The following is a 26509-nucleotide window of genomic DNA, read 5'->3' as shown; positions in this document are numbered from 1 at the left end:
TAGCCGCTTTGCTGCTGGGCCTCAGCTCAATTTTGTCACTCATCTTCAAAAGCGCTGCTTTCTTTCCTCGCAAAGACTTTATACTCCTACATGGAGCTGAAAGCTCTTACCGTCATGATATAAAAACCAGTCCATCTCTTCCTATGTTCCCCACCTATCTCGATGACGGAGCGATCGGACCCGTTTTGGGCAGCGGCTTTCTTTGCTTGTTTCTCTCCCTGATCGCTGTCATACTTGTATCGACTTCTCTACGCAAAGGGCCTTTGCTGGTGAGTGCTCATTTCATCGAGAAACCCTGATTTCTACAAATCTAATGCAAAAAGCAGATGGTAACCCGCTCGCCGATTCTCATACTCTCAATACTCCTCGTACAGTATCTCTTCAGCTTGGGGGCTCTGATACATACTTTTTTAATCCACCATCTATCCGCCCACTTTGAACCAAGTCATCGCGCTAATCCGTACGATCATGGTATCTTTGACCCAGAAACATGGACATGCGAGATATATTCTTGGCACTCCTCTATGGGTCGCGAGGTCAGCTTTCTCCATCGTCAATGTATTTTTGAGGAGGCGAGCCGGTGGGCGTTAATACCAGTATTGATATTTTCGACCGGGTTTGGTGTGTTCGCGGTGTTGGCAATCGTAGCTGAAAGAGCCATTATTATCGCAAGGGAAAAGACTAAAAACTTTGAAGTTGATGTTGCTTATGATTATGATAGCCCGTCGGTTTATTCACGCTGATAATTTGGATAATTTGGATTTCATATAAATATGGATTGTACTAAAAAGATGCTCCTGGAGTGATGTGGTATATACCTTTGTATTATGCTATATAAGTAATTTGTAGGTTATAATACACTCTTCCTCTGTCAAGGGCTGTAGTAGAACGTCCGTGCATGGGGGCCAAGTGGAATAAATAAGTAACCCACCATTGGCTGTCTACGTGCTTTAACTTCGAGCATGAAACCCCTCAGTTGGTCTTAACATACATGCAACTGGCAATCAGAAGTGGGCTTTTATGCATCTTCAAAGGCCAGGCCACTAGGGGTTTTCCTAAAATTAAAATAGTTGTCCATTTAAGTATCCAAGATCTACCTCTTCTGTATTAACTGCAAAGTCTCAAGTATATACAACATGATCCTCCCAGGCCACTTTAAATGTAGCTCGCTGACCTCGTCACCAACACGAACAAAAATTGTAATCCTAGTGTATTTTGCTTTCTAATTCAAAAGTGTTTCCACGGAGAGATGAGGAACGGAAATACCGGCCTTGCCTGCGACTTGTCATTGTTTATTTTCAGGTAGCCGAGGAAGGTTCGTTCCACCTGTTTGGGAGATAATTTCAATAGGAGTAAACCAAAAGGACACATTAAAGAGAAGAGCCAGCGGCTGCCCAGATGAGATGTAAAGAGAGCCGCCAAGTGCTTCCGCAATTTTGGAGCGTTTGGTTTACATCAGCAACAGTCCTAAATGGAGGAAGAAATCAGAAGATCAATCCCCTTGCAGTTTTGCACAATGTAATAGAAATCGCACAGGACATCGTGGGCCAAGACTCTGCCTTCTAAAGACGGCTGACATTGAGAAATTGACGTTTCTTTAATGTTGATGCCTTGGAATTTGGAAAGCGGGCATACAAGGACCCAAGCTCTTGCAAAGAGTATGCTTTTAATGGTTCTTTCCTGTGGGCCATTGCGAGGCAAGTCCCTGACTCCCAGGGATCCAGGATGTACTGTGAAGGCAGAGAGCTTATATTTTGGATGGTACTTACGTGGAACATGTGATAGACAGTAGTCAGCGAAGCTTCTTCTACATAGCTGGACCTTACGGTATCTCAATTCGTGGAAAGTTTGGCTGTATGCTAGATTAGGCAATGATTGTCTGGTTGACCATTTGGAGAGTTGCCGCTAAAATGAGTTTAGCGTGATAGCTTATTCCAACTTCATTTCGCTCCTCCAGCGCGAGCGACAGTGACGGTGATCTGAATTTCAAGCCCGTCAGCTGCCTCGACAAATTTAAGAAAGGCCCTCTGCTCGAAGGACAGCAGCTAGGAAACGTGACCGCGGATATCCAACGCGTTGAGGCAGGTCTACTCAGAATGCAAGTCATTCCCGCTCAGCCGGCTGCATGGCCGGAGAGCGAAAACGGGAGGGAAAGCCGTGAAGGTACTCCGTACAGAGTACGAGCGAGGCAGCCCCTGAATTGTGGCTGAAGCTACCCCTCCTCGCGTTTCACTGTGGCTGTGTGGCTCTCACGCCAAGTGATAGGCCAGTTTCATCGCCGTGTGGAGCGTCGCGGGGCCATTTCAGCCCTATAAAATGTGGCGGGGCAATGCTTGCTTGTCGACTTAAATTCCAACAGCAGTCTCTCTCTTAGTGCTGCCAGTACGTTCCTGGAGGAGTATACAATATCGGTAAAACAAGTAGTGTTGATTTTGCCTATTCAATCATGTCTACCTATACAGTCGTTTCCGGCGATACCATGTGGAAAATCGCCAATGATCATGGCATGACACTCGACGCACTAATTGCGGCCAATCCGCAGATAGCGAATCCCAACATCATTGAAGTTGGTCAAGTCCTTAACCTCTCTCAATCTCCGGCCGAGGATCCTCCTAATCCAGCCCCTGAAACCTCTGCCACCACTGCTGTTGCAGATACACCCGGCCCAGTTTTCAGCGCTACAGCCCCGGCTCGTGAAATGTCTACCGCAACTGCTACTGCGGAGTCCCGTGGCCCTGTTTTCACCGCGGCAACCCCGGCTCCCTCTAATCCAGCGGGCTACAAAACTGTTGCTTATTTTACCAATTGGGTACGCCGCCAAAGCCATTTATATCTTTGGGTATCTACCATCAATAAACTGTGCTTAACTGTCTGATCCTTTTCTGGTAGGGTATCTATGGTCGAAATTATCAGCCTAATAACATTCCAGCGAGCCATATTACACACATTCTCTGTATGCAACATGAAGGTGTTCTGTATTGAGTTTGGGTACGATCTAACTATTACATACAGATTCATTTGCCAATATTCGCGGCGATACCGGGGAAGTGTATGTCTAAACTCCCGTGTTTAAAATCTCGAAACATATGCTAACAATCTCATAGCCACTTGACCGATACGTATGCAGACTTAGAGAAGCACTATCCTTCAGATTCTTGGGACGAGCAGGGCAACAATGCCTATGGCTGTATCAAGCAGCTTTTCCTCCTCAAAAAGAAAAACCGTCACCTCAAAATCCTCCTCTCCATCGGCGGATGGACTTATTCATCCAACTTTCGGGCCGCAGCAACCCATGAAGGTCGCCAGACCTTCGCTCGCAGCGCCGTCAAACTGTTAGCAGACTGCGGCTTCGATGGCATCGATATCGACTGGGAATATCCCCAAAATGATACCGAAGCCCTCAACTTTGTCTACCTTCTCTACGAAACTAGAATGGCACTAGAAAACTACGCAGCCCAATACGCTCAGGGACGACATTTCCTCCTCACCATCGCAGCGCCCTGCGGCCCGAAAAACTATTCACAGCTCCGCATGGCCGAGATGGATCCCTACCTGGACTTCTGGAACCTCATGTGTTATGACTTTGCAGGGAGCTGGGACTCCACGGCAGGACACATGGCCAATGTCTTCCCATCCCAATCCTCACCAGAGAGCACGCCATTTAGCGCCGATATCGCTGTATCAGCGTATATCTCCGCCGGTATACATCCGGGTAAAATTATTTTCGGTCTCCCACTATACGGCCGTGGGTTCGAGAACACCCAAGGCCCCGGATCTCCATTCCAGGGCGTGGGTGAAGGGTCCTGGGAAAACGGAGTGTGGGATTATAAAGCACTCCCGCAGCCAGACAGCGAAGAGCAGAACGATGACCAGCTTCTCGCGTCGTGGAGCTACTCGCCCAGCGCGAAAAAAATGATCAGTTACGATACCCCGCACATGGCGCAGCGGAAGGCAGAATATATACGTAATCGGGGACTAGGAGGAGCTATGTGGTGGGAACTCAGCGGTGATCACCCTGTAAACCACGAGAGAAGCTTGATTAATATTACCATAGCCGGATTGGGAGGCACAGCGGGCTTGGATGGAAGCGGGAATTGTCTGGACTATCCAGCAAGTGTTTATGATAACCTTAAGAAACAGTTCGAATGAGCTTGGATTCTGTGAAGTTAGGCATTTTGACTTGGAAGAATTAAGGAGATACATTGCGTGGAAGCTCATTTACAGATTGGAGAGAAACACCTCGTAGGAACATCCAGTGTCCTAGATAGTCATTCCCTCGTCTGACCACTTTCAAGACTAAGTAACCCTCCGGAAGCTGCTGTCAAAAATTTGCCTGATGGTACTCCGGATTTATGGGGTATCTGAGCGTGGGGGAAAAGGGGGCCGGGGGGAAATATGTACATGAAATTGGTAATTCTTGCGTCTTTTACTCATAAAACAGTAAACGGGGTGTACGTGAGGGGATTTCATCGTAAAAGGTGGCATGTGGGGTTGGGGAATACATGAAAATGTAACAAGGGGCTTCAAGACAAACGGGTAATCTGGGAAGGTTGAATTAATAGGGCACTCTCAGACAATAGGGGTACAATAATAACTGTAGCTGACCTACAGATACTTTTAAAACTTTTAAAAGTGTTATCAAACAAATATTGGGCTAGGGCAGAAAAGGAAGAGTGGTATGTTAAAGGGGTAAAAACACAGGGGGTCGGTGTCATATAAAGGCTATGCCGGTGCTTTGAGGGCCGAAAGAAAGTCACCAGATTGGTACTTTTGCGTCATAGACAGAAAGACGAAGCGTTACGGGGTCTTCGGTTTTCTCCAGTAATATTGCTATGGAGACAATTATGTTAGCACAACAATCCTCTTGAAAGTTCGGGAAAGAAACGTTTGAATATTCGAACCTTGTGCTGCTTCCGACAGTTCCTTAGACCAGGCTTGCGAAGGCCATTCACAACTGCTTCCTTTCTATTTTCGTCCTGATCCATATCAGGAATATAGTAATACTCGCTCTCCAATGGTTTGCCAGCTGCATCCTTTCCTTCCCGTCTCACTTTTCCGATACAGCGAGTACTTTCAATAATAGAAATAACTGCGATTGTTGGTACAAGGGCTCGTTCTGATGAGAGTTTGCCGATGAGATCTGACGGGAGGTTCTTGACAATGGTCGAGAATGGAGTTGAAGACAGACGCGAAAATGCCAGCTGGTTGATGATATGATTTTGAATCGCCTCCTTGTCTGATTCGGGCAGAGCGTTCGTCTTTGGAGGTAGTTGTGCATACGGCTGGGATGGAGTGTTAGGTCTCTCGAGAGTAGAGCGCACTGGGGATTCGCCAGCACGGAAGGAAGCCATTCTCGGGAGAATATTTGCACCAAAGGGACCGAAAGAAAATACAATAGGATCGTTCTCTTCATCGTGTTCGGATAGGTCTTCGGATTTGCTCAAAGAGCTACTAAGGGAGTCTTGTTGGCTATGACCATGTGGCTGGGAGGCAACTTGTGTTTTCTGAGACATGGAATCTTCTGTTGATTTGCTTCGACCCAACGGTGATGGCTCATCCTCGTAAACAATGACTTTGCTTGGCAAGGAGCGGGAGGGGGTCGATGGAGCCATCGAAGCCCCTAACGCTTGAATAGCAGGCGATGGAGAAATGGGAGAAGCTAGCCGTTGTCTACCTTTGAGGGGGCTCGACGTTGTAGAACGGGGTGAACGAGGTTGGAGGGTCTTTGAAGGAGAGCCCTCTTCCCATGTTTGATCTGAATGCATGGAAGTCGAGTCCTTTCTTGACTGACGTGGCCATTGGAGCAGTACGCGTGAATCTTGCACATCAATCATGACATCTGCATCTCTAATATCAGAAGTAAATGTCTTGCCCTTGGTCAATTCGTATGTTTTCCCTTGACAATGCAGTTTAATGCCGTTCCATCCTGTGCAAAGAATCTCTATCCTATCTCGATCAAGTGGATGTGTGGCAGCCTTGTACGTAGCTTTCACATGCACTCTTGACACTAGGCGGTTGGCAGAGAGCTGGTAGTTGCAAGAGAGGCTGGATCGCCCCATCGTGACAGCCTCTCCATTTTCACTCAGCATTATGCACGGAACTGTCGACAAGGGTGCCCTTTCAGACGCCATTGAGTGGGTACGCTTCAGACCGCGTCGGGCACGTGGGGGAGAAGAAGTCATTATGGCGGTCGAAGAGGTCGGCATGGGGGTTGGATACGTCGAGATACCGTTATCGTCATCGCGTGCGAGGCGTTTCAATGGGCGAGGAAGGGGAGGAGAGGAAGAAGGCTCGAAGGGGGGTAGGAGAGACGCGGACCGCTTCACGCCGGCCACGGACAGGAGCTCGGCACTTGGTCGAGGAGGTGAAGACTCCATGGTGACCAGACGGGAGCCGCAATGCTTGCAAGAGACCCTTTAAGACAATGTCTAAGAAATCAAGGCTGAATAAACACAGAAGATACAGGAGACAGGAGGAAAGAAAAGAAGGAAAAAAAAAAAAAAAAAAGAGAAAAATACGACAGACGCGGTACGTGACAGACGAGAAATGGAAGGGAGAGAATAAACACTTAATAAATGGGCTGAAGGCTAATACACTAAGCAGAAAAGGATTAAATGGATGGAATGATCGAGCAATGCAACAAGCATGTCGTTCTCAGGGGTCAAGAGAGGGTAGTGAAGGGAGAGACTGGCGTTGTGGGAAGAAGTCACGGTCAGGATTAGTAGATAAGCGGGAATGCCTGTCCTGACGCACGCCTGGTGGAGCTACGCGTCTGGTGGCTGGTGACAAACTGCAAATCGCGCTGCGAAACGACATACTAAGTACTCAAAGGAAATGCGACTCGCTTCGCATGACCAAGGTCGAGTGATCATTTCGGCAATTGGTCAGATTAAATAGCGAAACAGGCCAGGCATCTCGTCAACATCGCTGCTCTTCAGCCGTCGCGCGTCCAAACAAGCGGAAAGACGCGCCGGCGAATCGCCAGCTGGCAGATCAAACCGCGCCTTAGTAAGCACCGGCTGGGGCACGTGCGTAGGAAGCTAGTTTCGGTTAGGATTAGCGCATGTATCGCGCGGAATTCCGCCATCCAGATCTTATCAATCTTGATAAGAACGGATGCTTTCGGTCATTCTCAACCCGATCGCTTTTTCGCCCGCCTTTGCTTTGCTTTTTTGGGTCCCTCCTTGGTCTAGTTTTCTGTCCTACATTATGCGCCTCCTGGACCTTCCTCCTTTCTGCTCGCCGCATGGGCGGCCTCCCGGCTTGACAACTACCCTCCAATTTGGGATACCGGCCCGCGAAACTGCCCCTCCCGTGAAAGCCGGAAAAACTTCGTCTAGCAAACATTTAAGCTTACATTAGCATATATTGCCGAGGAAACCCAATTTATGACACCTTCGGTTGCTAATTTTTCTGGATCTCAAGAGGCAATTGCAAATCTTAAAAAAGCTGCGTTTCCTTCTCCTGCAGCCTCCGTTTTGATGGATATGTCGGGGTGATTTCAGATTTGGGACAAAGGAAGGATAAGATAAAGCCATATTCCAATGAAAGCCCGAAACGGAGAGCCGTTGGGATATAAGAAGGGTAGGTGAGCACCATATCCCAGGTTCAAATGCCTACCTCCCTAAGACGTAGTAGTGTGGACGACTCTGATCACCAACACCGATTACCTCCCCGGCCTCTTGACATTGGAATATTCCTTGAAACGAGTTGGATCAAAGTATCCTTTAATTGCGCTCTATACCGATTCGTTTCCGGCCGAAGGACATGCGGCGCTAGACGCACGGCGTATCCCGAAGCGCCATATCCCTTACTTGCTCCCATCGGCTCACAAAGATTATAGCAATGACACCCGCTTCTATGATTGTTGGAGTAAATTGGCGCCGTTTTCCCTCGTGGAATACGACCGCGTCGTCCAGCTTGATAGCGACATGCTGATCCTTCAGAACATGGATGAACTGATGGATTTGGAGTTGGATAGCCCCGCGCTGGGTGGTACAGGGACTAGGGTATTCGCTGCCAGTCATGCGTGTGTTTGCAATCCGCTGAACAAGCCCCATTATCCTCCGGATTGGTATGTACAACTGCGCTCTTTGTTTCTTTTCCCCCCCTGCACCACTTGGAAATGTCGCCATTCCTAATCGTCAACTTCCTTCCAGGACCCCAGCCCACTGCGCATTTACAAGTCAGCACAACACCCCAGATAAAGCGCAAGTGGAGGGGGCACCACCAACGAATGGTCTCGCAATCCCGAACGGCGGTCTCCAAGTTGTCAACCCTTCCCTGGGCGTATACAATCGCATTCTTGAATGTCTGCAAACCCCCAGCTCCACCTCAAACTATGACTTTGCGGACCAGTCGCTCCTCGCAGACTTGTTTCCCGGTCGATGGGTCGCCATCCCCTATATATATAATGCGCTAAAGACTCTTCGCTGGAAAGGCGTCCATAGCGCGATCTGGAGGGATGAAAAAGTGAAAAATATCCACTTCATACTGAGTCCAAAGCCCTGGGACGAGAAATGGCGCAAGCATGCGTCGCATGAAGAAAAGATCGCAAGATCTGCGAACGGGAAAGCGGACGAGACTCATGACTGGTGGTGGAAGATCACCAATGAGAGGCACGCCGAAGAAAAGCGTTTGGGCATTCCTAGAGATGGATTTTAGGACACATGTATTGTAGCATTCTGTTGTTGGCCACTTCTTGATGTAGTATGGATATGTCGGGTGCATCTTTTGGTAATTTAATTTGATAGACTCGTCACATGGAATCGATGTTGACACGTTCATTCAGATGTCAGGGTCTCCTCAGGATCGTCAAGGGCCTTTATATGAAACTACAGGACTCCGCTTTTGACAGCCTCTGAACCCCTGCACCCGCGGCTGGGAATATGCTGCCAATTTTTTCAAGGCAAATCCTCCTTACCACATCCTGCCAAAGCCGATCTTGGCATCGCAGGTTGGCCCTTGTAGCTCAGTCGGTAGAGCATGAGGCTTTTAACCTCAGGGTCCAGAGTTCGAGCCTCTGCAAGGGCGACTTATGTTTTTTTTACCGTCCCGTCTTCTTAGGCTAGAAGCAATCCGAGAAATCAGGGAATGCTTCAGCATGGTATTATATCCCTTGGACTCAAGATCAAGTTTGTTCGGCGATCCTTGGACACGCTGTGCGACTACGGCAAACCGGCCGATGGTATCAGATGCGCACTCTGTAAGTTATTTCTGTCAATAAATAAACATTTGAGCCACTGTTTCAATCATCACCCCAAATGCTGAAATTGGATTTCCAAGCCCCCCAAGCTTGGATGTTTGGTGAAATCCCACCTGTTTTGTTTGACCTCCAAAGCTTCAGCACAAACTTTCATGCAAAATACGTAGTCCATGGTTCAGTCGCCAGTTAACCTTCCAGTCAACGTAGATACTAAAGCTCGGCATTTGGTCTCTGCTATAAAGGTACTCCTATTAACGTGGTTTCATGTACTAACCATCCAGCGCAGCAATTTGTCTGGGTGCTTGCTATGTTAAACTCTGGGATAGCCACAACCCCAGGCTCCTGCTTTCTTAATAGAGGTAACATATGCATATGAGGTTCTTGGACAAACTATGCTGTCAGATGGCTTGGTGGTAATGGCGATGTCTATTGTAAACTGCGTGAGGAAACAGACGCACGTAAATAACCCTGCCTTCCTTCCCGTTGTCCCTTTTCACCGCCAACTACATATCTTTACAAAGTTGAATAACTTTTACATCTCCTGGAGCTGGCCTCTCAACAGAGTGACGCAGAGCATTTCCAAGACTCAGACTCGGAAAGCATATCAGAGATGAGAACTCAGCGCCGTCGCAACCTTCATGATTGGAATGTCGGGTCGGGGAAGCCATATTCACAAGACTTCCCAAACGTTTGGAGATGGTATGTCCCTTGACCTCAAACAGCATACACATGGCCAGGGCTTGTCAGTGAAGAAATGAAAAGCGCTACTAAATATACTATGACAGACTAAAGTGGTGGAGTTCAAAGGTCTCTAAGGAAATGATACATGAAGTTCTTTAAAAAAGAGTAAAAGGTATGCCATAAGACTCCTGGGATATGGAATCGTCACTAGGATGCTTAATACGTGAATAGATCCAGGATACGCCACCACAAACGTTAGAACTCGCCAACCCCTCTTTACATCTTAGAGATGGTTAATTTACGAGAAAACATAGGTGGCTTCACCAGACATAACTTGGACCTGTCATGGGAAAAAGAATTAGAATATGCGTTGCTAACAAGGCTATAGGGGCTCGGGGGACGTACCGTGCATCCATCGCTGTTGCTTCCGGTGGCAGAGTAGAAAAGACCGTTCTCGTATCGGCAAGAACCAGAGAGGTTGTCACCCTTGATTTCAATCTTGAAGTCGAGCTTCTCGTTGGTGGTGGGCTTGTTCTGGAAGATGGAGATCCAGGTGGCACCATCCTTCTTTCCAACACCAAGATTGATCGGGGCCCAGTTGCCGATTGGCTTGCTGCCGTCACCCCACTGGCAAGCTTCCTTAATGCCAATGCCCTTGGGGTTGACGTAATACTGCGCAGAGGTAGGCATGTTCTTCCACTTGTAATAGGTACCGGCATCAGGGCAAGTGAGTGGGTTAGTCGATCCAGGGGATGCAAGGAGAGGAATAGTCTCGGATTCGGTTCCTAATGCTTGTCAATAATACGAGCTGAGAAATTCACAAGCTGCTGTGGAACACATACCGGGATAATCGGTTCGGCAAACAGAGACGACCTCGCTCATCGTGTTCTTCACTTTGACGCCACCAGCACCCTTAACGCAAAGCTTCTTGGAGAGAGTGGGATTGGTGAGACGGAGCTTGCCGTTCTTGCATTCCAGTCCACCAACCGACTCACCGGTAGAGCCTTGCGTGGATGGCCACTGGGACTTTTGGTAACCAGGAGGACAGGCATACGAGCACATAGTTCCTTCAGTGCAGCCTTCACCCTTAATAGCAGTTCGGATGCTGCTGATCAGGCCACCACCATAGTTGGGGAGTTGGACGCCACTCCACCCGCCGTGACCAAGCCAATGGAGAGAAATGGGGCCATATTTCGATGGGAAGTCAGAGCAATCAATCTCGCCATCAGGGAAATCGGTGTCGAGCCCTTCGCCCTCACCTGGCAAGGAGATGTCTGGCTCTGGGAGCTTTGGTTTCGGGAGCTCTGGCTTGGGAAGGTCAATCTTTGGAGCAGAAGGAGTTGGAACAGGAGGCAGAGCGGCCTCAGAGGTCGTGGCTGGCTCTTCAGGCTTGGGGGATTCATAGAACTCCTGGCCGCCCTTGGGCTTGTCGACTGGGGCTGGTGGTGTGGGCTCGCACACCTCAGGGTAGCTTCCGCCATCAGCCCAGAGGAGACTGCCCTCCGTAATGCCCTTGCAGGCTTCCTCCTTGCTAATGGGCTTGCCATCAAGCTCGTAGGCGACGACAATGGGTCCAGGCACAGTCACGACCTTGGTGGGCACGGGATTACGCTTCATATGAACATGACCATGTCGATGTTGATGGTGGCTGGCCGCGACGGAGCCGGCAGCAGCAAGCGTCAGGATTGCGGGTGTGAGCTTCATTGTACAAGTTGGTCAAAAATATGGACAAGCAATGAAAGAGCGGTCGACGTCGAATTGTGGAGAGCAACTGTCAAGGAGAGGATCGAGACCAGTCGAATATCTCGATTACAACGCTTGTGACGCACGATAACTGCGGAAGTTCAGCCATTGTCAGCGATAGGAGAACCCAGAGAAAGGGTAGTGGTGACGGTGAGAAGTTTCCGCGTCTTCAGCCAGTCTCAATGAGCAAAAGAAAGGCCAGCAGCCATCACAAAAAGTAAATTTTCAAAAAAGCCTGATGTCGATAACCCGCGGCAAAGCGAAATGAAGAGAGATGCAACTTACGCTTGTGACAAGCGATGGTATGTTTTGCCTCTGGAGGTTGAGACTGTACAGGGTGTCGATCGCAGAATGGGTGGACCAACGGGTTTCAGGAGTGAGAAACTCGGAAATTGCTGTCTTTCCAAATGAACGTGGGTGGAAGGATGCGATAATCCCCCAGGTCGGACGGAAAGATTGAGAGAGGATAAAAAGAGGACGAGAGAAGGGAAACGAAAAAGGTCGTGAGAGACGCCGAATGAGCGACAGGACGGGGAAATTGGAGGATTAAAAGGAAAGGGAGAGAGGGAGACGAAGGGGCAGAGAGAAGTGAGGTTCGCTGGCCGGGAAAAGTGGGAGATTGGCAACGAAACGGGGGGAAGGATTGGGCTGCTGATCCCTGGGCGGCCAGGGGAAAGGGTGGGAACCGCCGTGCCCAGAACAGTGACCAGCCAAAGTGGCCATTCCAGAGAGAGGCCGCAGCCTCACCAATGAGCGCCCGGAGCGCATTGTTTTGTGCGCCAGAGTGGTCAGCACAAAGGGGTTGCTGTGGAGGCCGCTATACCGCTAGCGTTGCACTGGTGCTCGTTAGCGTGGTCGGCATTGTCCAGGGGGCTCCAGGGCAGGGCAGTGAGACACAAACAACAAGAAGCCACCCTGTTTATTTGCACCATCCTCGGCCAGCTTTACATAATCGCGGTGGAGAATGGCTGACGGTCGCTGGCTTGAAGGGTGGATGCTCGCCTGGCCGACGTGGACGCATCATCAGGGTGGGCTTTTTATCTGACACCGCTCCGTGTCTGTGTGGAAGATGTGGAAATTATCGCGATGCCCGACCGCATCGTCTTACACTGTCGAAGGAAATCAGAACAACAGCGGTCAGGTAGCTCCATACCATGCGGTTATATCTGCCGCCGTCAGGTCGAATGCCGAATTTACGCATCTGTCCAAGTGTTTCCCTCTCACGTCCTACGATCACCGTTTCCCTGTCTTCCCTTGCGAAGTTTGTTCCTGGCTGACCCGTCCCGGTGCTCAGGAACACCAATCAGAGCCTGCGAATCCCCGCTGCTTGGCACAAAACGTTTTTGTTCTGAATTTGGTGGCGGTTCGTTTTTCGAAATATTACGCTTACATACTCGGTACCCTTAAAGAAAAAAGAAAATACGGTATCGTTCGTAGAGTCCTCCGTATACGAGGCAACGGGCACTGACTGCGCTGAGCCTCATCGAGGGCCCAGCGTCGAGTTCCCTATTCGGGCGCTTGCCACCGCTTGCATGGCCCTCTATTCGAATGGTAACATACTCCTCAAACCCAACCTCACAGGTTGGTAGTTATGATCTTGCTACAAGGCACGAGACCAGTTGGAAAAACCACACAATCCCTGACATGTGGCATGCTACCATTCATGCAGGTACCGAAGGCATCAATACAGAACAACCACCGTCCCGCAGACCGCTCTCGTTGCACGTTCCCACGTTGCCGTCCATGAGAGGCCGAGATATGTGCTCTCTACTCAGTATTTATGTCTCCATCGCGGATCTGCTCGCGAGAACATCCAGACCCTGAAGCTGAGACGAAGCAGCCCCGAAGGCTGAACCCACCGGGACACCAGGATAAGGACCCCACCGTGCCATGCGACGGGGGTTTGATGCCGCAGAGGGTTGAAATTTCGATCTCGATCCCGCTTGTGATGTTAAAAATATACAAGTTCCCACAAGAAACAGGGTTGAGGACACATTATGTTAGATCCTGAAATGGAAGATGGGTTTTGCTGGTTCTCTCACGATCGGGTTTGTTTGGACCTCGTTGCTAATAACTCTGAATGTCATTCCATAAATCCCTGCCGGAATGGAGGGGAAAAAAGAAAAAAATAACCTGGATCCCCACTTATCGAGTGCCTTAAAGCGGACATATATTTATTATGGATGCACACTCTGTCCCACTTCGAGAGATCATCCCATCCCGGTGCATACGGCGTACTTATCTCTGGGGATGACCGTGGTAGCATTTGCTGCATTGCCGTGGTTTGTGCTTTTTACAGATGGGCTTGATTCGCGGAAGTTATTCTCCGGTTGATCAGGGTTGTAACTACACTCGAATCTGCCGGTTTCATTCCTGCTACTTCTCCTTGACTGCCCTCTGGTGACGCTTTGATTCTTTTGCAACGATAGGTATCGCCATTTGGTGGGAACAATGAACTCTCGAAGGCGACATATGTATATCGCTGCGTCACACACGTCGAATAGAATGATCCTCCGCTCCAGTTTGACTTCCCTCGGCGAGAAGATCCATTCACGAGAGACAACTTCTAGAGAAATGCGGGAAACGATTGCGTACGCTTTGCCGCCATCTGGACGGAGATATCTTTCAAGGGTTCAGAATACTAAGGTTGCAATAATGAAATATAATTCTTTTCGGATATACAAAAGCGCCACTAACTTAAGTCAGCAAGGTTCTAAGTGATTGCAGCAGCCCTGCTTCCAATATAAGGCCCTGACTCTGCGGATATGGAGAAGACTTTATCAAAATCAAGAACAGCCCAGCCCGTGGTCCAGGATATGATCGCATATCCTGTCGGTGCCAGTTCTTGAGCACCCATGGCAACATATGAACATGAACTTCGTATTCTTGAAGCTCGAGAGCTTCTGTTTTAGAGTACTCATAGGGTCCTAAGTATGAAACCTCCAGGTCAAGGCTAGAAGATAGGTGGTACTTTTTTGCACATGATACTTTGTGTGATGTTCGGAGAGAGGTATCAGCTAACCCTTAGGATAGGTTGGCAAGGTACCGTAAAATCAATGCACCATCAAATAAATAAATAAAAATAAAAATAAATTCCAAAGCCACTGCGATTCCGCCAGACTCCTCGTCATGGATAGAGCCTCTTAATCGTGAGAAGACTTGCCAAATGACCGCTCGACACACAAGGCGTTCCTCGGCTCCACTGCTTGGCGTGGCTGTGTCTGCCCAAAGTCACCATCAGATGAAGTTTCAAGCGGCTCGAGAATCTGAAGGGAACTTTGGCAACCGCAATGCGATTCTAAGACGCAAAACTTCACAGTGTTTTTTGGTAACAATTTGTCTGTAGTTGGGCTGCATGGAGAAGTCGAGGACCGAAGAGACTTTAAATCTCATGGATGTACGGAGTAAGACCGCAGAAAAGGAAAAGCAGGTCATAGATTGCCTTCGCAATGTACAAGGCTTTCGTCGAAACTCCAGAACTAACAGGCGGGACTTCTCGTGACTCATTGCACGCAAGGCAACTCCAAACTCACATCCGCTCTCGCGGGCATTTAACTGGCTGTGTTTGAGCCTGTTGATAACTTCAATTCCTCCCGGATCTTTTGTCTTGACACGACCAAGTAATGCCACACAAACGACAGCTCAAATCCAAGAGGGAAGAGATGCGCAGATCGTCCGCAGACGACGGTCCTGTCTACTTTTGGAAACCGGAACAGGAAAACGGGTTCCTTGGCCAGTGGTACGAATCTAAATTCACTGTCACTCAGCCGGGCGACGAAGACGATGCTAAGAATGTCGAGATTACGTATATGAATTGTGAACAGTGAGGACCATCCAGCTCTCTTGGACATTCCTCCTGAGTACTGACGCTTTTCTGCCGCTTTCCTTTTCCCGATGCACTAGCTACATGATGCACCGCAAGGGCGTACTCTTCGCCCCAGACGATAGCATCACTCAGGAAATCGCCTCCGTTGATAAGCCCGTCCCGCACCCCAGCACCCTCCGGAGTCTTGGTCGCAAAGTCCCCAACTTCGATGAAAAGCTCTGGAACAAGGAGCGCTTACGAATCGTGGTGGAAGGGAATTATTTGAAATTCACCCAAAATGAGGACCTAAAGGCCCAATTGCTAGCAACGGGTGATAGAGAACTTATTGAAGCCAGTCCCCGCGATAGGATATGGGGAGTGGGATTCGGGGCCAAAAATGCAGGTGCCATGCGACATCGATGGGGACTGAATCTACTGGGAAAAGCCCTTATGGAGGTGCGAGAGAGGATTCGAAGTGAACAGCAAAAGACACCGGTGGATTCGGATGGTATTGAGGGCTCGAAAGCGAAGAGAATGAAAGTATGATTCTCCCCTTACGTCTGCATAAATTAATATTGTATGTAATGAACTTCGTCCGAGTTCTCACAAGTGCCCAAAGTACTCGGCGAACACACCACACGCTGTTGCGTGACTGGAAAGCCTTTCATTTTCTAAACCAGATCGGAAACTCCGTAGAATTGAGTCAATTATTGACTTCTGAAAATGCAAGCTTTCAACCCAGTCTGCGTTCCCCTGGCCACAAGGGGCGAGGTAACGTACTCTGTACATCGACGTCATCATCCAGTGATATCATCCATCCATCCCTTTCAGTATTTCCGTCAACGAAGCACAAGTCCTAAACGACCAGAATGCTTCCATTTCTAAATCCACAACAGCGGAGTCCAATTTTCTAGATTTAATCTTTGCAATATCATGTCTCCAGTCCCACGCATCCCCGGAGTTCCGTGGGTTCCGATTTGTATCCAATGCGGCACTGACCAGAACCCGTGTAGATGTAAGGTCCTCGGACCGACTCTAGGTAAGCATACGCCAAGAAATCTTCTGGGAGCTCTGTGTTTCTTACATCCACCTTTCTAGCATTCTGGCTGGGATTATTCTCTGCGGTATGGTTCCTATCCCCGCTATGTTGTTTGTAGTAAGTGAACATGAATACATGGACGATACAAGGGCTCAATTCTGGTGTCACTTCTTAAGGTAATTTGTTATCCTACCTCATTATTCTGCGGGTGTTGCACGACAAAAACAGGGAAACGGTAAGCTTGAATCAATTCTGAAACTGATGCTGTCAGCTGAGAATGATGAATGCCTAATTGGTTTGCGTTACAGTGTGCTCCAGATGCCAGTTGAAATAAACAGAAAGGTCAACATGCACATCCCTATATAGTGAATGGTTAGTAGACCAATCTGATGCTGAAATTTGAATTGTATCAGGATTTTCATGCCTCTAACAAGGCAATTGCCGGCCTCAAAGATTGTGCAGCTTTCACACTTCCAGAACCGAAGATGGTCCCTGCTGATTCCACATCATTTGATAGCCTATTCGTAACACAGAGTCACAGCAGCAAATGCGCACAGCACAATACAGGTACTTTTATAGAACCTGAAATAAGATGTTTTTATGACCACATTCGCACAGAATTGTTGAGCAGCTAGTTTGCTGGTGGACATCATAGCTTCTGATCCATAAGGCGTAATATCCGTGCCGGACATCATTAGCCGATGTTGGTTTAATGGTATGGGTTGATATCTGGCTGCGCGACCACGTCGTACGAACTTAACTGGGGGTGGATGCGCCTTAAACAAGCTTGTTGGACTATGAAAGTACCCAATCTGGCCCTGTCCAACAGCGGGCTAGATCATGGTGGTTATGTTGTTGGAGCTATGCTGCACGACAAAACCATTTTCACGCTCCCGTGCAAAGGGGATTAGTATTTAGCCGGGCCAACCTCTTGTTGTCCATGTAGAGTGCCTAATGTGTCTCTGTTTAGCACACAACCACTGTCGTTGGTCATGGCCCTCAGAGAGCTGTTTGCTGGTGACGGTGAACTGCAATGGATGAGTAAGCGACTGGATCGGATTTATTATGAACCTAAATCCATCACCCAACAGAGGAACAGAGGTTGGCCTTTTTGGAAATTTTGAGATCCGCGAAGTTTGGTTGGAGGAGCTTTGAACATTCTGACAAGCGGGATTCAAAATGGCAGTCTCGTCGGAAGAGCTCACGATTAAAGCGACTTCAGGATCACCTTATCAATTAAATAATGAGCAGGTGGGCGAAGTGTTAATCTATTCGTGTTTGACTCAAACTAAACCTTTGCGCTTCCCAGGTGATTCGAGCTTCCACGGCACTACTACGGCACATCAAAAGCGAGGAGAAGAAGAAAGCAGAGGAATCAACGGTGAAGAAATTACCAATCGATGGCGACAGTGACTCTGAAGGCGAAGAAGTATCCGGCGAGGACGTACCCGTTTGGCTTATTCTCACCACTAAGAAGCACATCGTCGACAAGAACCGCCTAAAGCCAGGAAAAATTCCTGTGCCGCATTCTTTGAATACATCATCCTCGCTCAATATCTGCCTTATAACTGCCGACCCTCAACGAGCAGTGAAAGATGTCATTGCCGACGAGGCATTCCCCAAATCTCTATCCTCCCGAATTACAAAAGTCATTGGCCTCACCAAACTAAAGGAGCGATATAAGAGCTTTGAAAGCAGGCGCATGCTATTATCGGAGCATGATGTATTTCTAGCAGACGATCGGATCATACTACGATTGATTAAGACTCTGGGAAAGACCTTTTTCAAGTCGAATAAGAGGCCGATTCCGGTCCGCATCGAAGAAATTCAGAAAGCAAATGGGAAAAGGTTGAAGAAAGATGACAAGAAGAGACCTCCACCAGGTGAAAAATACGCCGCCGTGGCGTCACCCGAAATTGTTGCCAGAGAGATAGAAAAGACCCTCGATTGTATCCCTGTACACCTGGCGCCGGCTACAACTGCGGCTATTAAGGTTGGAACTTCGCGATTTACTCCTCAGCAGATCACGGAAAATATTGAGGCGGTAGTAAAAGGAATGACTGATAAATTTGTCACGAAAGGATGGAGAAATGTCAAGGCCATTCACGTAAAGGGGGCGAATACCGTTGCTATGCCCATTTGGCTAGCGAGTGAACTTTGGTTGGAAGACAGCGATGTTCGTGAAAATGAAGAACAAAGTGAAGTTAAAGCGATCGAGGGCTCTAAGAAGTCAGATAAGAAGAGAAAAGCAGTCAAGGCAGCCGACGATTCAAACTCAAAGAAGCGCAAGGTCACGGAGGACGATGGTGAGGCAGAACTGATTGCCTCGAGAAAACACAAACTTAAGATGCAAAAAGCAAAGGCACGGTCGGAGAGCTGATTGTCGGATTAGTAGGGTTCCCGATGTGACACGTCTATATTTTGCGAAAGCTACGAAGGGGATCTTGCAATTGTTTGAGGGATCTTGACGAGGACAGGCTTTCGGATTTGTTTTGATGTATGGCGTTCAGAGTCTGAGACCAGGCGTATTTGACGGGATTGTTTGAATAGCATAGAATAAAAGTCTTAATCTTTACACCTCCTTCCACACGTTTCCATCTGCATCTTACACTCCGTAGAGGACTTGACTCGGTTGCTTCCCCCGATTTTTCGGCTCTTGGGTTTTTCGCCGCGACTTTCCGATCGTCCGCTTAGTCATTGGGACTTTCTTGCATTGCCGGACAAAGTCCGCCGAAAGAGGGATCACGATTGAGGACGAGGTCGAAAACGAATTGAAAAACCATTGTCTGTAGCCATTGCATCTCCTTTTTTTTAATATAGCTACGCCTTCCCATACCTTCCTCCCAACCCTCACCATGATTCCGCTTGCCAGACAATCCATCCTTCGAGCCGCTCGCTCCCAATTTTATCCCTCCAGTACATCTTCGCTCTTCCGGTCACAACAGCTTTCGGCACTCTCCAGATTACTCTCTACCCTAGCAGTCTTAGAACAAAGGGATGGAAAAATTCAGGGTGCTTCGTTGAGTGCAATTGCAGCTGCCACGAAGCTCGGCGGCACCGTGACTGCGTTCGTGGCCGGAGCCGGAGCAAAGGCTGGCGCGGCAGCGGAGGCTGCAAAGATTAAGGGTTTAGATAAGGTGCTTGTCGTTGACAATGCGGCTTACGACAAGGTGCGGCCAGCATATATTTCGGTGTAATTGGATGAGGTGTCTATTGAAACTCGGCGGCTCATGGGTTGCTAACTGTGATTTTGGTGACTAGAACTTACCCGAGAACTACGCTCCTCTTTTGGTTGAGAACATTAAGAAGGGCGGTTTCACGCACGTAATCGCCCCCCATTCTGCTTTTGGCAAGAATATTTTGCCTCGTGTGGCTGCATTGTTGGATGTCCAGCAAATTTCAGATATCATCGCCATCGAGAGTGAAGACAGTATGTACCAACAAGCTTTTTGAGCCGGGGAAAAAAGGGAAGGATAGTAATGTTGACGTTAAGCCTCACAGCATTTGTGCGACCCATCTACGCAGGAAATGCAATCCTGACCGTTCAATCAACCGATCCCGTCAAGGTTATCACTGTTCGAGGAACTGCTTTCCAAGCCGGTGAAGCCACAGGCGGATCTGCGGAGATCGTTGATGGTGCCGACCCCAACGCTCCATCACCAACAGAATGGGTCTCCGAAGACCTCACCAAATCCGACCGTCCCGACCTTGGTACCGCTAAGCGAGTGGTTTCCGGTGGACGTGGATTGAAATCGAAGGAGGAATTCGACAGAATCATGACTCCCCTGGCAGACGCGCTCGGCGCCGCCATTGGTGCGTCCCGTGCTGCTGTTGACAGTGGATTCGCCGACAACAGTCTTCAAGTCGGCCAAACGGGCAAGAACGTCGCTCCTGAGCTATACCTCTGCGCTGGCATCTCTGGTGCCATTCAGCATTTGGCTGGCATGAAGGATAGCAAGGTTATTGCTGCCATCAACAAGGACCCTGATGCCCCTATCTTCCAGGTTGCTGATGTTGGTCTTGTGGGAGACTTGTTCGAAAAGGTCCCTGAGCTAACTGAAAAGCTGAAGCAGTAGATATTCAAGTATTTGATTGGCGTTGAACTTGTCCTTTGCAATAAAATGATTTGACAGTCATGTTTCTCTTTCTTGTCCAGAATGAATGTTTTAGATTGATTCCTGTATGTACAGATACCGTCATTGCAAAATATCTGGTTAAATTTGAGCTAGGTCTGCAGATAAAACCTCATTTCAATAGATTCAACGCAGCAATACCGGGTTAACCTCATGCACTGAACCCCAAGCAATCAGGGTTACTCAAACGCATTTTGGTTCGTAGATTTATGTTGAAGAGGACTCCCATTTCTTCACGACTCATGAGGTAGGGCGGACAATGGTTCCACTTTCTCTGAAATCACAGACCGAACGACAATTCCGTGATCCTGTGTTGAACCAAGCAATCGCGTTTAAGCAAACTTTGTCAGTCATTAAGTGGGAGCTGGATTCGCCTGTGTTCCGTGACCCATCAGCAGTTTGGCTTGAGAATCCAGCTCCGAACCCCGCAATTCCGAATACCTAGAAATTCCGAACGCTTTTCTCAACTCCGAATCCGCTCGACTCAGCAAGGAGCCGACGTCATTGGTGGGCCAGTATGCTTGTTTCCGAAGAAGAAAACCTCCAAGTTTGATGATAAACTACTCCGCACTCCGTAGCGGCCCTCAAGGTTCTGTGGAACACACGAAAGATGCAATCCTGTGACTGAGCCAGAATGGCTCGCTGGATCAGTGGAGTTCAGTTCGAGAATTCTATGGCTCAAGCTCGATCGAGACCATATGGCTATCCTCACCCTCTGGCACCATCCGTGAGTCACTCATTTGATCACTTTCGTCTCGAAACGATGGATTTGTCAGAAATGAAGTTGAGTTGCGTCACAAGTGGGCAGTGCGTTGCTTGGTCAAGATGTCGAGGACTTTTGGGGTTCTGAAAAGCCTGCTTTGGTTGCGGCATCTGAGCTTCTGACAACAGCAGCGCATTCGCAACTCTCGCATTAAGGTATAGCTGCAACCGAGATTAAGATTGGTCAGGAGATAAGACGGGTGAGGCAGCAGCACCCCGATAAGTCTAAAAAGCAATGCGTCAAAACGAAGTCTTAGGATCCGGCTGACGGACGGAATCTGTATTCGGTAACTATATAGGTCTAGGCTCCATGCTCCATACACATAGCGTATCCATAGGAATGACGACGAGTCGACAGACCACGTTGATGCCGCAACAAGATATATCACTCAAAACCTAGTACTTCTTAACTCCGTAGTCCGTATTCCGTACGGAGCACTCCTCACCTCCTCCAGACTCTGGCCATTTGCATATGTCAGCATTTCAAGCCACACAGAGTCAGAGCCACTCCTTATTGGTTCTCCCGAACGCTACGAATGCAGGGCGCGTCCCACTATCGGAGAACGAGGATGGGAATGGCCTTGACGAGCGACGGGGAGATATCCTGTCGCCCCATGTTTGAGTCATCCACCTTCGGCTTGGTAAAGCTTGTCCAGAATTGAGTTCGCGGCTCTGGCGATGCTGAGAAATGCTTTACCCAGAAGTCAGGGAATGCACGGTCCGGCTATGGCTTGGTCGGGTGGGTTGGAGGAGCGGGACAGGGTCTCGAGGTATCTTGAATGACTATAAAGGCAACTTTCTCTTCTTCTTATTTCTGTTTCTCTCACTTTCAAACTATCTTGTCAGTTGATGTGATATACACCTGAACACTTGGTGCACCCAGAACTAGATCTTGCTACCTTTCAAAGCTATCACCACGATATCAGGTTTTACGCAGAGCCTTTTGATAATCAAGCTTATTATAAGGAGTGCCCTGATACATTCTTATCCTGAAATCTATTCCGAGTCCGGAGTGGTATGTTGAAATCAAGAATTTCTCTCGGCCTCCTCACTAACTTGGGCTGTAGATCCTGATATATCCCACAAAACAAAACACAACCGAGCACCTTCTTCTCCAAGGGGACTATTCCAGCTCACCAGATCACCTCCTTACGATGGCTGGCAACTTAACTGACTTCACTCTCAACTATTATCCGGCGGTCGCCAATGCAAAAGATGCGTCTTCGCTTCCAACGCCACGCCGAAAGTCAACAGACAGCTCATCCTCTGCATTCTCGAGTGTTTCATCTCTCAAGGCAATGGTTCAACGATGCAGACTGCAAGAGTCCTTGCTAAGTCCGAAGAAGCCCAAGGCATCAACGTCAACAACCCGAGCCGTAACGATGGAAGCACGTGCTACGTATTTCGCGTTGAGATAAATGGGACTATGGCGTTGGTGCTCAAAGCTTTGATCGATTAATTTACGGCTTAAAAGTAATGAATTTGCCTTATCTTTTCTTTTCTTTCCTTTTTTTTTTTTTATCGCGGGAGTTAAAGAGCGATGACACCTTCATGGGAGCATGCCAAATTTTTGAGAAAATGGTGGAGTGCTTTCGAGTCATGAGACAGAGAGTTTCTTTTCGTGGATACCCTGTATCAATTTTTAGAATTTGTGAGCAAGCTGAGCTATTTCTTCATTCTTGAGGCCTAATTGAGATTAATTCAAAATTTAAATTTCTTATGATTAGCGCTTATTCCGGACTGCGGGTCATGTCGACTTAAGCGCAGCGAAGAAATCGATTAAGCCTTGCTGCCTGCTGAGGTGTGCATGTGCTCGCTCTGACTCTTCAGTTATTGGACTGTTGACCAAACGTCAGCGGAGTTCTCGCCTACCAATACGACTTTTACGATGAAAACCTGCCATGAACCACGGAAAGTTTCCGTCGCCGCTGCGAATCAAATTCCTAGACATGATGAGGGTGATTGATTGTAAGAAATGGTTATTCGGCCGTTACTATCAGATATGCACAGAAAAGTTGGAGGTGGACGCTCAGAATCCAGACATTAGCTCATGCATAGTGATCCGCTTTCGCACCGCATTTGAAAACCCCTCATGGTATTTGACCCAAGCCTTCGAATCTTGATTATCCTGACCGTCATTCTGTTGATTCTTTCCCCCTTGCTGAGGCGTGGTGTTTTGTTGAACTGGCGCCTCCTTCTGAGGAATAATCCGACCGAAGAAGTCTGTTTGGGGTCCATTGAGCCGGGAATGCCTGGATGAGACCTTTGATTCGTCATGACTGCCCTTCCTTTCTGGGTCTCTACTCTTGTTCGCCGAAGGCTTTGGCGCGTCATATCGAGTCTGGCGAGATTCTGCTTGACGTTTCAGAAGATCTTTCCGGTACTCTTGATCGAGTACTTGACGCACGGCGTAGCGGACTGGTGCCGAGGAACCGGCTGAAGTAATGGATGTGCCTTTTGTTTGGGAGAAGCTCGTTAAGGAGTCGAGAGCCCTGTCAAAATCTGGTTAGGCAGTGGCGATAGAAAGATTTAATAATCAGTGATACTCACGGCTCCATTCGATATATCCAGCCACTGTGGATTCCACTCTCAATTTCGACCCTTGTCCTCTCAAATGTCACTCCAAGACCATTCATAACCCTTACTGCGGACTGCACAAGAGCCTTTTCACTCTCCTTTCTCACGCTCGCGATTCCACGCTCACTCCCACTGCCGCCTACGATAACCGGTTTTATCTCAGGGGCCAGCATCCGCATTAAGTTAGGCACAAGCTCCATAGCAATCGTCCCTGGGGATAGGAACACACGCAGTAATGGAGCAGAGAGAGAAGCTCTAAACTCGGTAAGGATAGCACGGTTTTGCCTTTCCGCTTCGAAAGCCGCAAAGTCCGCCCTTGTACCTGAGAATGGATGGTCATCTTCATCCTTATCGAACTTTCGTTCTCCAGTGCTGGACTTGTGCAATGAGGAAAAAAGGTGATGAAATGCAATGACGGCCTGGCTGAGGTATGGGTTCAACTCCCAATCTTGATTTGAGTAGATTCTCGAAGATGCCAGATCGTGGAAATTTAGCCACTCGTATGCAGCATTCGGTTTTGAGAAGTACGAATCGTCTTGATAAGTTTTAGTTGGGTATGTGAGAAAGCAATCTGTAACGCAGCGATCATATTCGCCTGAAGCATCGACCATTTCTCTCAAGCGACTGATTGCATGACGTTTGCGGAGGTCTGCAACACCCACAGGTGTACCGTCATTAGCCTTCCCAAATGGGGTCTCGAAACTGTGAGCTCCTACACGGTCATAAGGAAAACCGGCGCCATCGAGAAACACACGTTCAACAATCTCTTTGGTTCCTCCACGTCCTAGGCCTGGAATTGATCCGTCCATTGAAGACCCCCCCAGGACGTGCTGCTCAACCCATCTCCTTGTTAGTCGTTTATTTGCCGACAATGAGCCCCCATACCGTAATTTTCGAGCTATCCATTCACCCGCAACGAGCACGCCTCGAATGTCACCCTCACTTATTCCGCGAGCTTTCACCTGACGGTCGTTTTTGACACTGAGTCCCCAAGAGACCTCGCATATTCTTCTGACAGCATCTCCATCGCAAGAAATGTTTTCCTTCTCAAAAACATGCTTCATCCGTTGGACCACTTTATCCAGCGGCACTTGACGGACATGAATAATTTCAGCAACGGACGACGTGCGAAGGGGGCGAAGGCTGGGGTGGTACACGTCGTTGCAAATCAGAATCAAGGGTCGGAGAAGCCTAAACTTCTCCCCCTTCTTCTTTCGTTTGCCATTATTACTCGTCGCGTCCGTTGGGGACTTCTTTGAGTTTTTCTGGTCCAGAGCGACAAGGTCAATGAGCGCCTTCATAAATCCTCCTTCTCCTCCCCCTGAACCGGTAACAACACCATCCACTTCATCCACCACTACACAAACTGGCCTACCAGGTTTTCGTATTGCCTTTCCATCAGCTTTGACACAAATCCCTTTCACATTTTCCGTGCCAACCGCATCCTTGATTCTTCCCTTCACAACATCCCGACTTCTCTCATCACTGGCGTTGATTTCCAAAACTTCGTAGCCGGCTTGGCTTGCGCACACATGGGCCAATGTTGTTTTCCCCAGACCCGGAGGCCCGGTAAGCAAAAGTATTTTACGGTGTGTAGGTTCTTCAAAATCCACAGGCTTATTTTGCGTCCTCGACTTGGCTAGATTGGGAAAAACAATGGAATCCCAGCCCTTTAGCCAGCGTAAAACCGCACGATGGGTCCTATCGTCGCCGATAAGATCTTTAAATTTTCGAGCGCGATATTTCTCCGTCCAGAGAACATTGGCGGCCTTTTCAGACTTTCCCTGGCATTCCGCTGGAGCCTCCACTGACTGATGAATGGTCGGTGCACTCTCTGATCCTTTACCGGCGTTCCCGATTGTTCGAGCCTCCTCGAGCAATTGGTGAATCTCGATACCGTAATAGCTTCTGGTTGCCTTCCCAGGAGCTGTGATCGATCGGCTAGCGACCAATTGCTCATAAGAGAGGAGTGTATTTGGTTTTCGTCGCCGGATAGAAACGGATTCACCTGAACATTTCCGAATGGTGACTTCCTCGCTTCTGCTGGGAGGGCTTGGACCGGCAGTCCTAGAATTGCGCAGACGGCCTGAGAGCTCTATGCTTTGAAATTCGGGGAGAGTAGAGGTACAAGACGGTGCTGTAGTTTCATGGGAATATGTTCCTTGAGCACGAAGCCAACTTGGTAACTCTGAAGAACTGGATTCTGATTCGGAGCGAAATATATCCTGGTGCCCGTCCTCCTCGTCGACAATAAACGGCCCTATGTATTTTGCGCGTTTCGTAGAATTTGTATCTATCTTCTCCTCGATCTTCCTCTTTCCATGGTCGATTAATTGTTCCAACGGCGACTCGTGGGAAAGAGGGCTCGGGGCGCAGAATAAGGCCATCTTGAGAAAACCGGGTATAGAAGTCTGAAGAATCGAAAGTCTAGTGATGATGTCGCAAATGTTGAATTGGATTTGCCCGCACGAAACCCGCTCTATGCGTAGGACGCGATACGCGTCGGGAACAACCCAACGACTTTGATCAGGAAGAAAGCGATAATGGTGCGGCTGCAAGGGTGG

The 26509-nt window shown here is 48.6% G+C and overlaps 10 protein-coding genes and 1 non-coding gene across 11 annotated transcripts; 7 read left to right on the top strand and 4 right to left on the bottom strand.

Annotated features, from left to right (window-relative positions):
* Nucleotides 1-2320: 2320 nt before the first annotated feature.
* D8B26_000307 (uncharacterized protein) lies at nt 2321-4278 on the top strand. The gene is made up of 4 exons (XM_003067506.2): nt 2321-2809; nt 2890-2953; nt 3013-3049; nt 3105-4278. The coding sequence occupies exons 1-4, from the start codon at nt 2447-2449 to the stop codon at nt 4147-4149; spliced, it is 1509 nt and encodes a 502-aa protein (XP_003067552.1). The 5' UTR covers nt 2321-2446; the 3' UTR covers nt 4150-4278.
* A 519-nt stretch (nt 4279-4797) lies between these two features.
* Nucleotides 4798-6377, bottom strand: D8B26_000306 (uncharacterized protein; the record flags this gene model as incomplete). The annotated part of the gene is made up of 2 exons (XM_003067507.2): nt 4798-4830; nt 4902-6377. The coding sequence occupies 2 exons, from the start codon at nt 6375-6377 to the stop codon at nt 4798-4800; spliced, it is 1509 nt and encodes a 502-aa protein (XP_003067553.1).
* Nucleotides 6378-7544: 1167 nt separating this feature from the next.
* Nucleotides 7545-8789, top strand: D8B26_000305 (uncharacterized protein; the record flags this gene model as incomplete). Its single annotated transcript, XM_003067508.2, has 3 exons — nt 7545-7584; nt 7639-8074; nt 8160-8789. The coding sequence occupies 3 exons, from the start codon at nt 7545-7547 to the stop codon at nt 8662-8664; spliced, it is 981 nt and encodes a 326-aa protein (XP_003067554.2). The 3' UTR covers nt 8665-8789.
* Nucleotides 8790-8960: 171 nt separating this feature from the next.
* D8B26_000304 lies at nt 8961-9033 on the top strand. The gene has a single exon. It is a non-coding gene; the product is annotated as a tRNA-Lys (tRNA).
* An 854-nt stretch (nt 9034-9887) lies between these two features.
* Nucleotides 9888-12311, bottom strand: SUN1 (Secreted beta-glucosidase sun1). Its single transcript, XM_003067509.2, has 4 exons — nt 11915-12311; nt 10729-11720; nt 10292-10671; nt 9888-10226 (listed from the first exon to the last, which is right to left on the bottom strand). Exons 2-4 carry the CDS (start codon nt 11588-11590, stop codon nt 10185-10187), a joined length of 1284 nt encoding a protein of 427 aa, XP_003067555.1. The 5' UTR covers nt 11591-11720; nt 11915-12311; the 3' UTR covers nt 9888-10184.
* Nucleotides 12312-15107: 2796 nt separating this feature from the next.
* Nucleotides 15108-16048, top strand: D8B26_000302 (uncharacterized protein). Its single transcript, XM_003067510.2, has 2 exons — nt 15108-15452; nt 15533-16048. The coding sequence occupies exons 1-2, from the start codon at nt 15253-15255 to the stop codon at nt 15978-15980; spliced, it is 648 nt and encodes a 215-aa protein (XP_003067556.1). The 5' UTR covers nt 15108-15252; the 3' UTR covers nt 15981-16048.
* Nucleotides 16049-16244: 196 nt separating this feature from the next.
* Nucleotides 16245-16602, bottom strand: D8B26_000301 (uncharacterized protein; the record flags this gene model as incomplete). The annotated part of the gene is made up of 2 exons (XM_066123182.1): nt 16245-16469; nt 16519-16602. The coding sequence occupies 2 exons, from the start codon at nt 16600-16602 to the stop codon at nt 16245-16247; spliced, it is 309 nt and encodes a 102-aa protein (XP_065979256.1).
* Nucleotides 16603-17652: 1050 nt separating this feature from the next.
* Nucleotides 17653-18853, top strand: D8B26_000300 (uncharacterized protein; the record flags this gene model as incomplete). Its single annotated transcript, XM_003067511.2, has 2 exons — nt 17653-17724; nt 17783-18853. The coding sequence occupies 2 exons, from the start codon at nt 17653-17655 to the stop codon at nt 18851-18853; spliced, it is 1143 nt and encodes a 380-aa protein (XP_003067557.1).
* A 475-nt stretch (nt 18854-19328) lies between these two features.
* ETF1 (Electron transfer flavoprotein alpha-subunit) lies at nt 19329-20549 on the top strand (the record flags this gene model as incomplete). The annotated part of the gene is made up of 3 exons (XM_003067512.2): nt 19329-19643; nt 19735-19903; nt 19975-20549. 3 exons carry the CDS (start codon nt 19329-19331, stop codon nt 20547-20549), a joined length of 1059 nt encoding a protein of 352 aa, XP_003067558.1.
* Nucleotides 20550-21982: 1433 nt separating this feature from the next.
* Nucleotides 21983-22786, top strand: D8B26_000298 (uncharacterized protein; the record flags this gene model as incomplete). The annotated part of the gene is made up of 4 exons (XM_066123181.1): nt 21983-22009; nt 22070-22138; nt 22258-22383; nt 22436-22786. 4 exons carry the CDS (start codon nt 21983-21985, stop codon nt 22784-22786), a joined length of 573 nt encoding a protein of 190 aa, XP_065979255.1.
* A 533-nt stretch (nt 22787-23319) lies between these two features.
* D8B26_000297 (uncharacterized protein) lies at nt 23320-26332 on the bottom strand (the record flags this gene model as incomplete). Its single annotated transcript, XM_003067513.2, has 2 exons — nt 23320-23860; nt 23919-26332. 2 exons carry the CDS (start codon nt 26330-26332, stop codon nt 23398-23400), a joined length of 2877 nt encoding a protein of 958 aa, XP_003067559.1. The 3' UTR covers nt 23320-23397.
* Between the last annotated feature and the right edge of the window lie 177 nt (nt 26333-26509).

This window comes from Coccidioides posadasii, chromosome 1 (genome assembly GCF_018416015.2).
Source record: "Coccidioides posadasii str. Silveira chromosome 1, complete sequence".
Lineage (NCBI taxonomy): Eukaryota > Fungi > Ascomycota > Eurotiomycetes > Onygenales > Onygenaceae > Coccidioides > Coccidioides posadasii.
The sequence above is the reverse complement of the archived record's forward strand: the minus strand, read 5'-3'. Positions and strand labels throughout refer to the sequence as shown.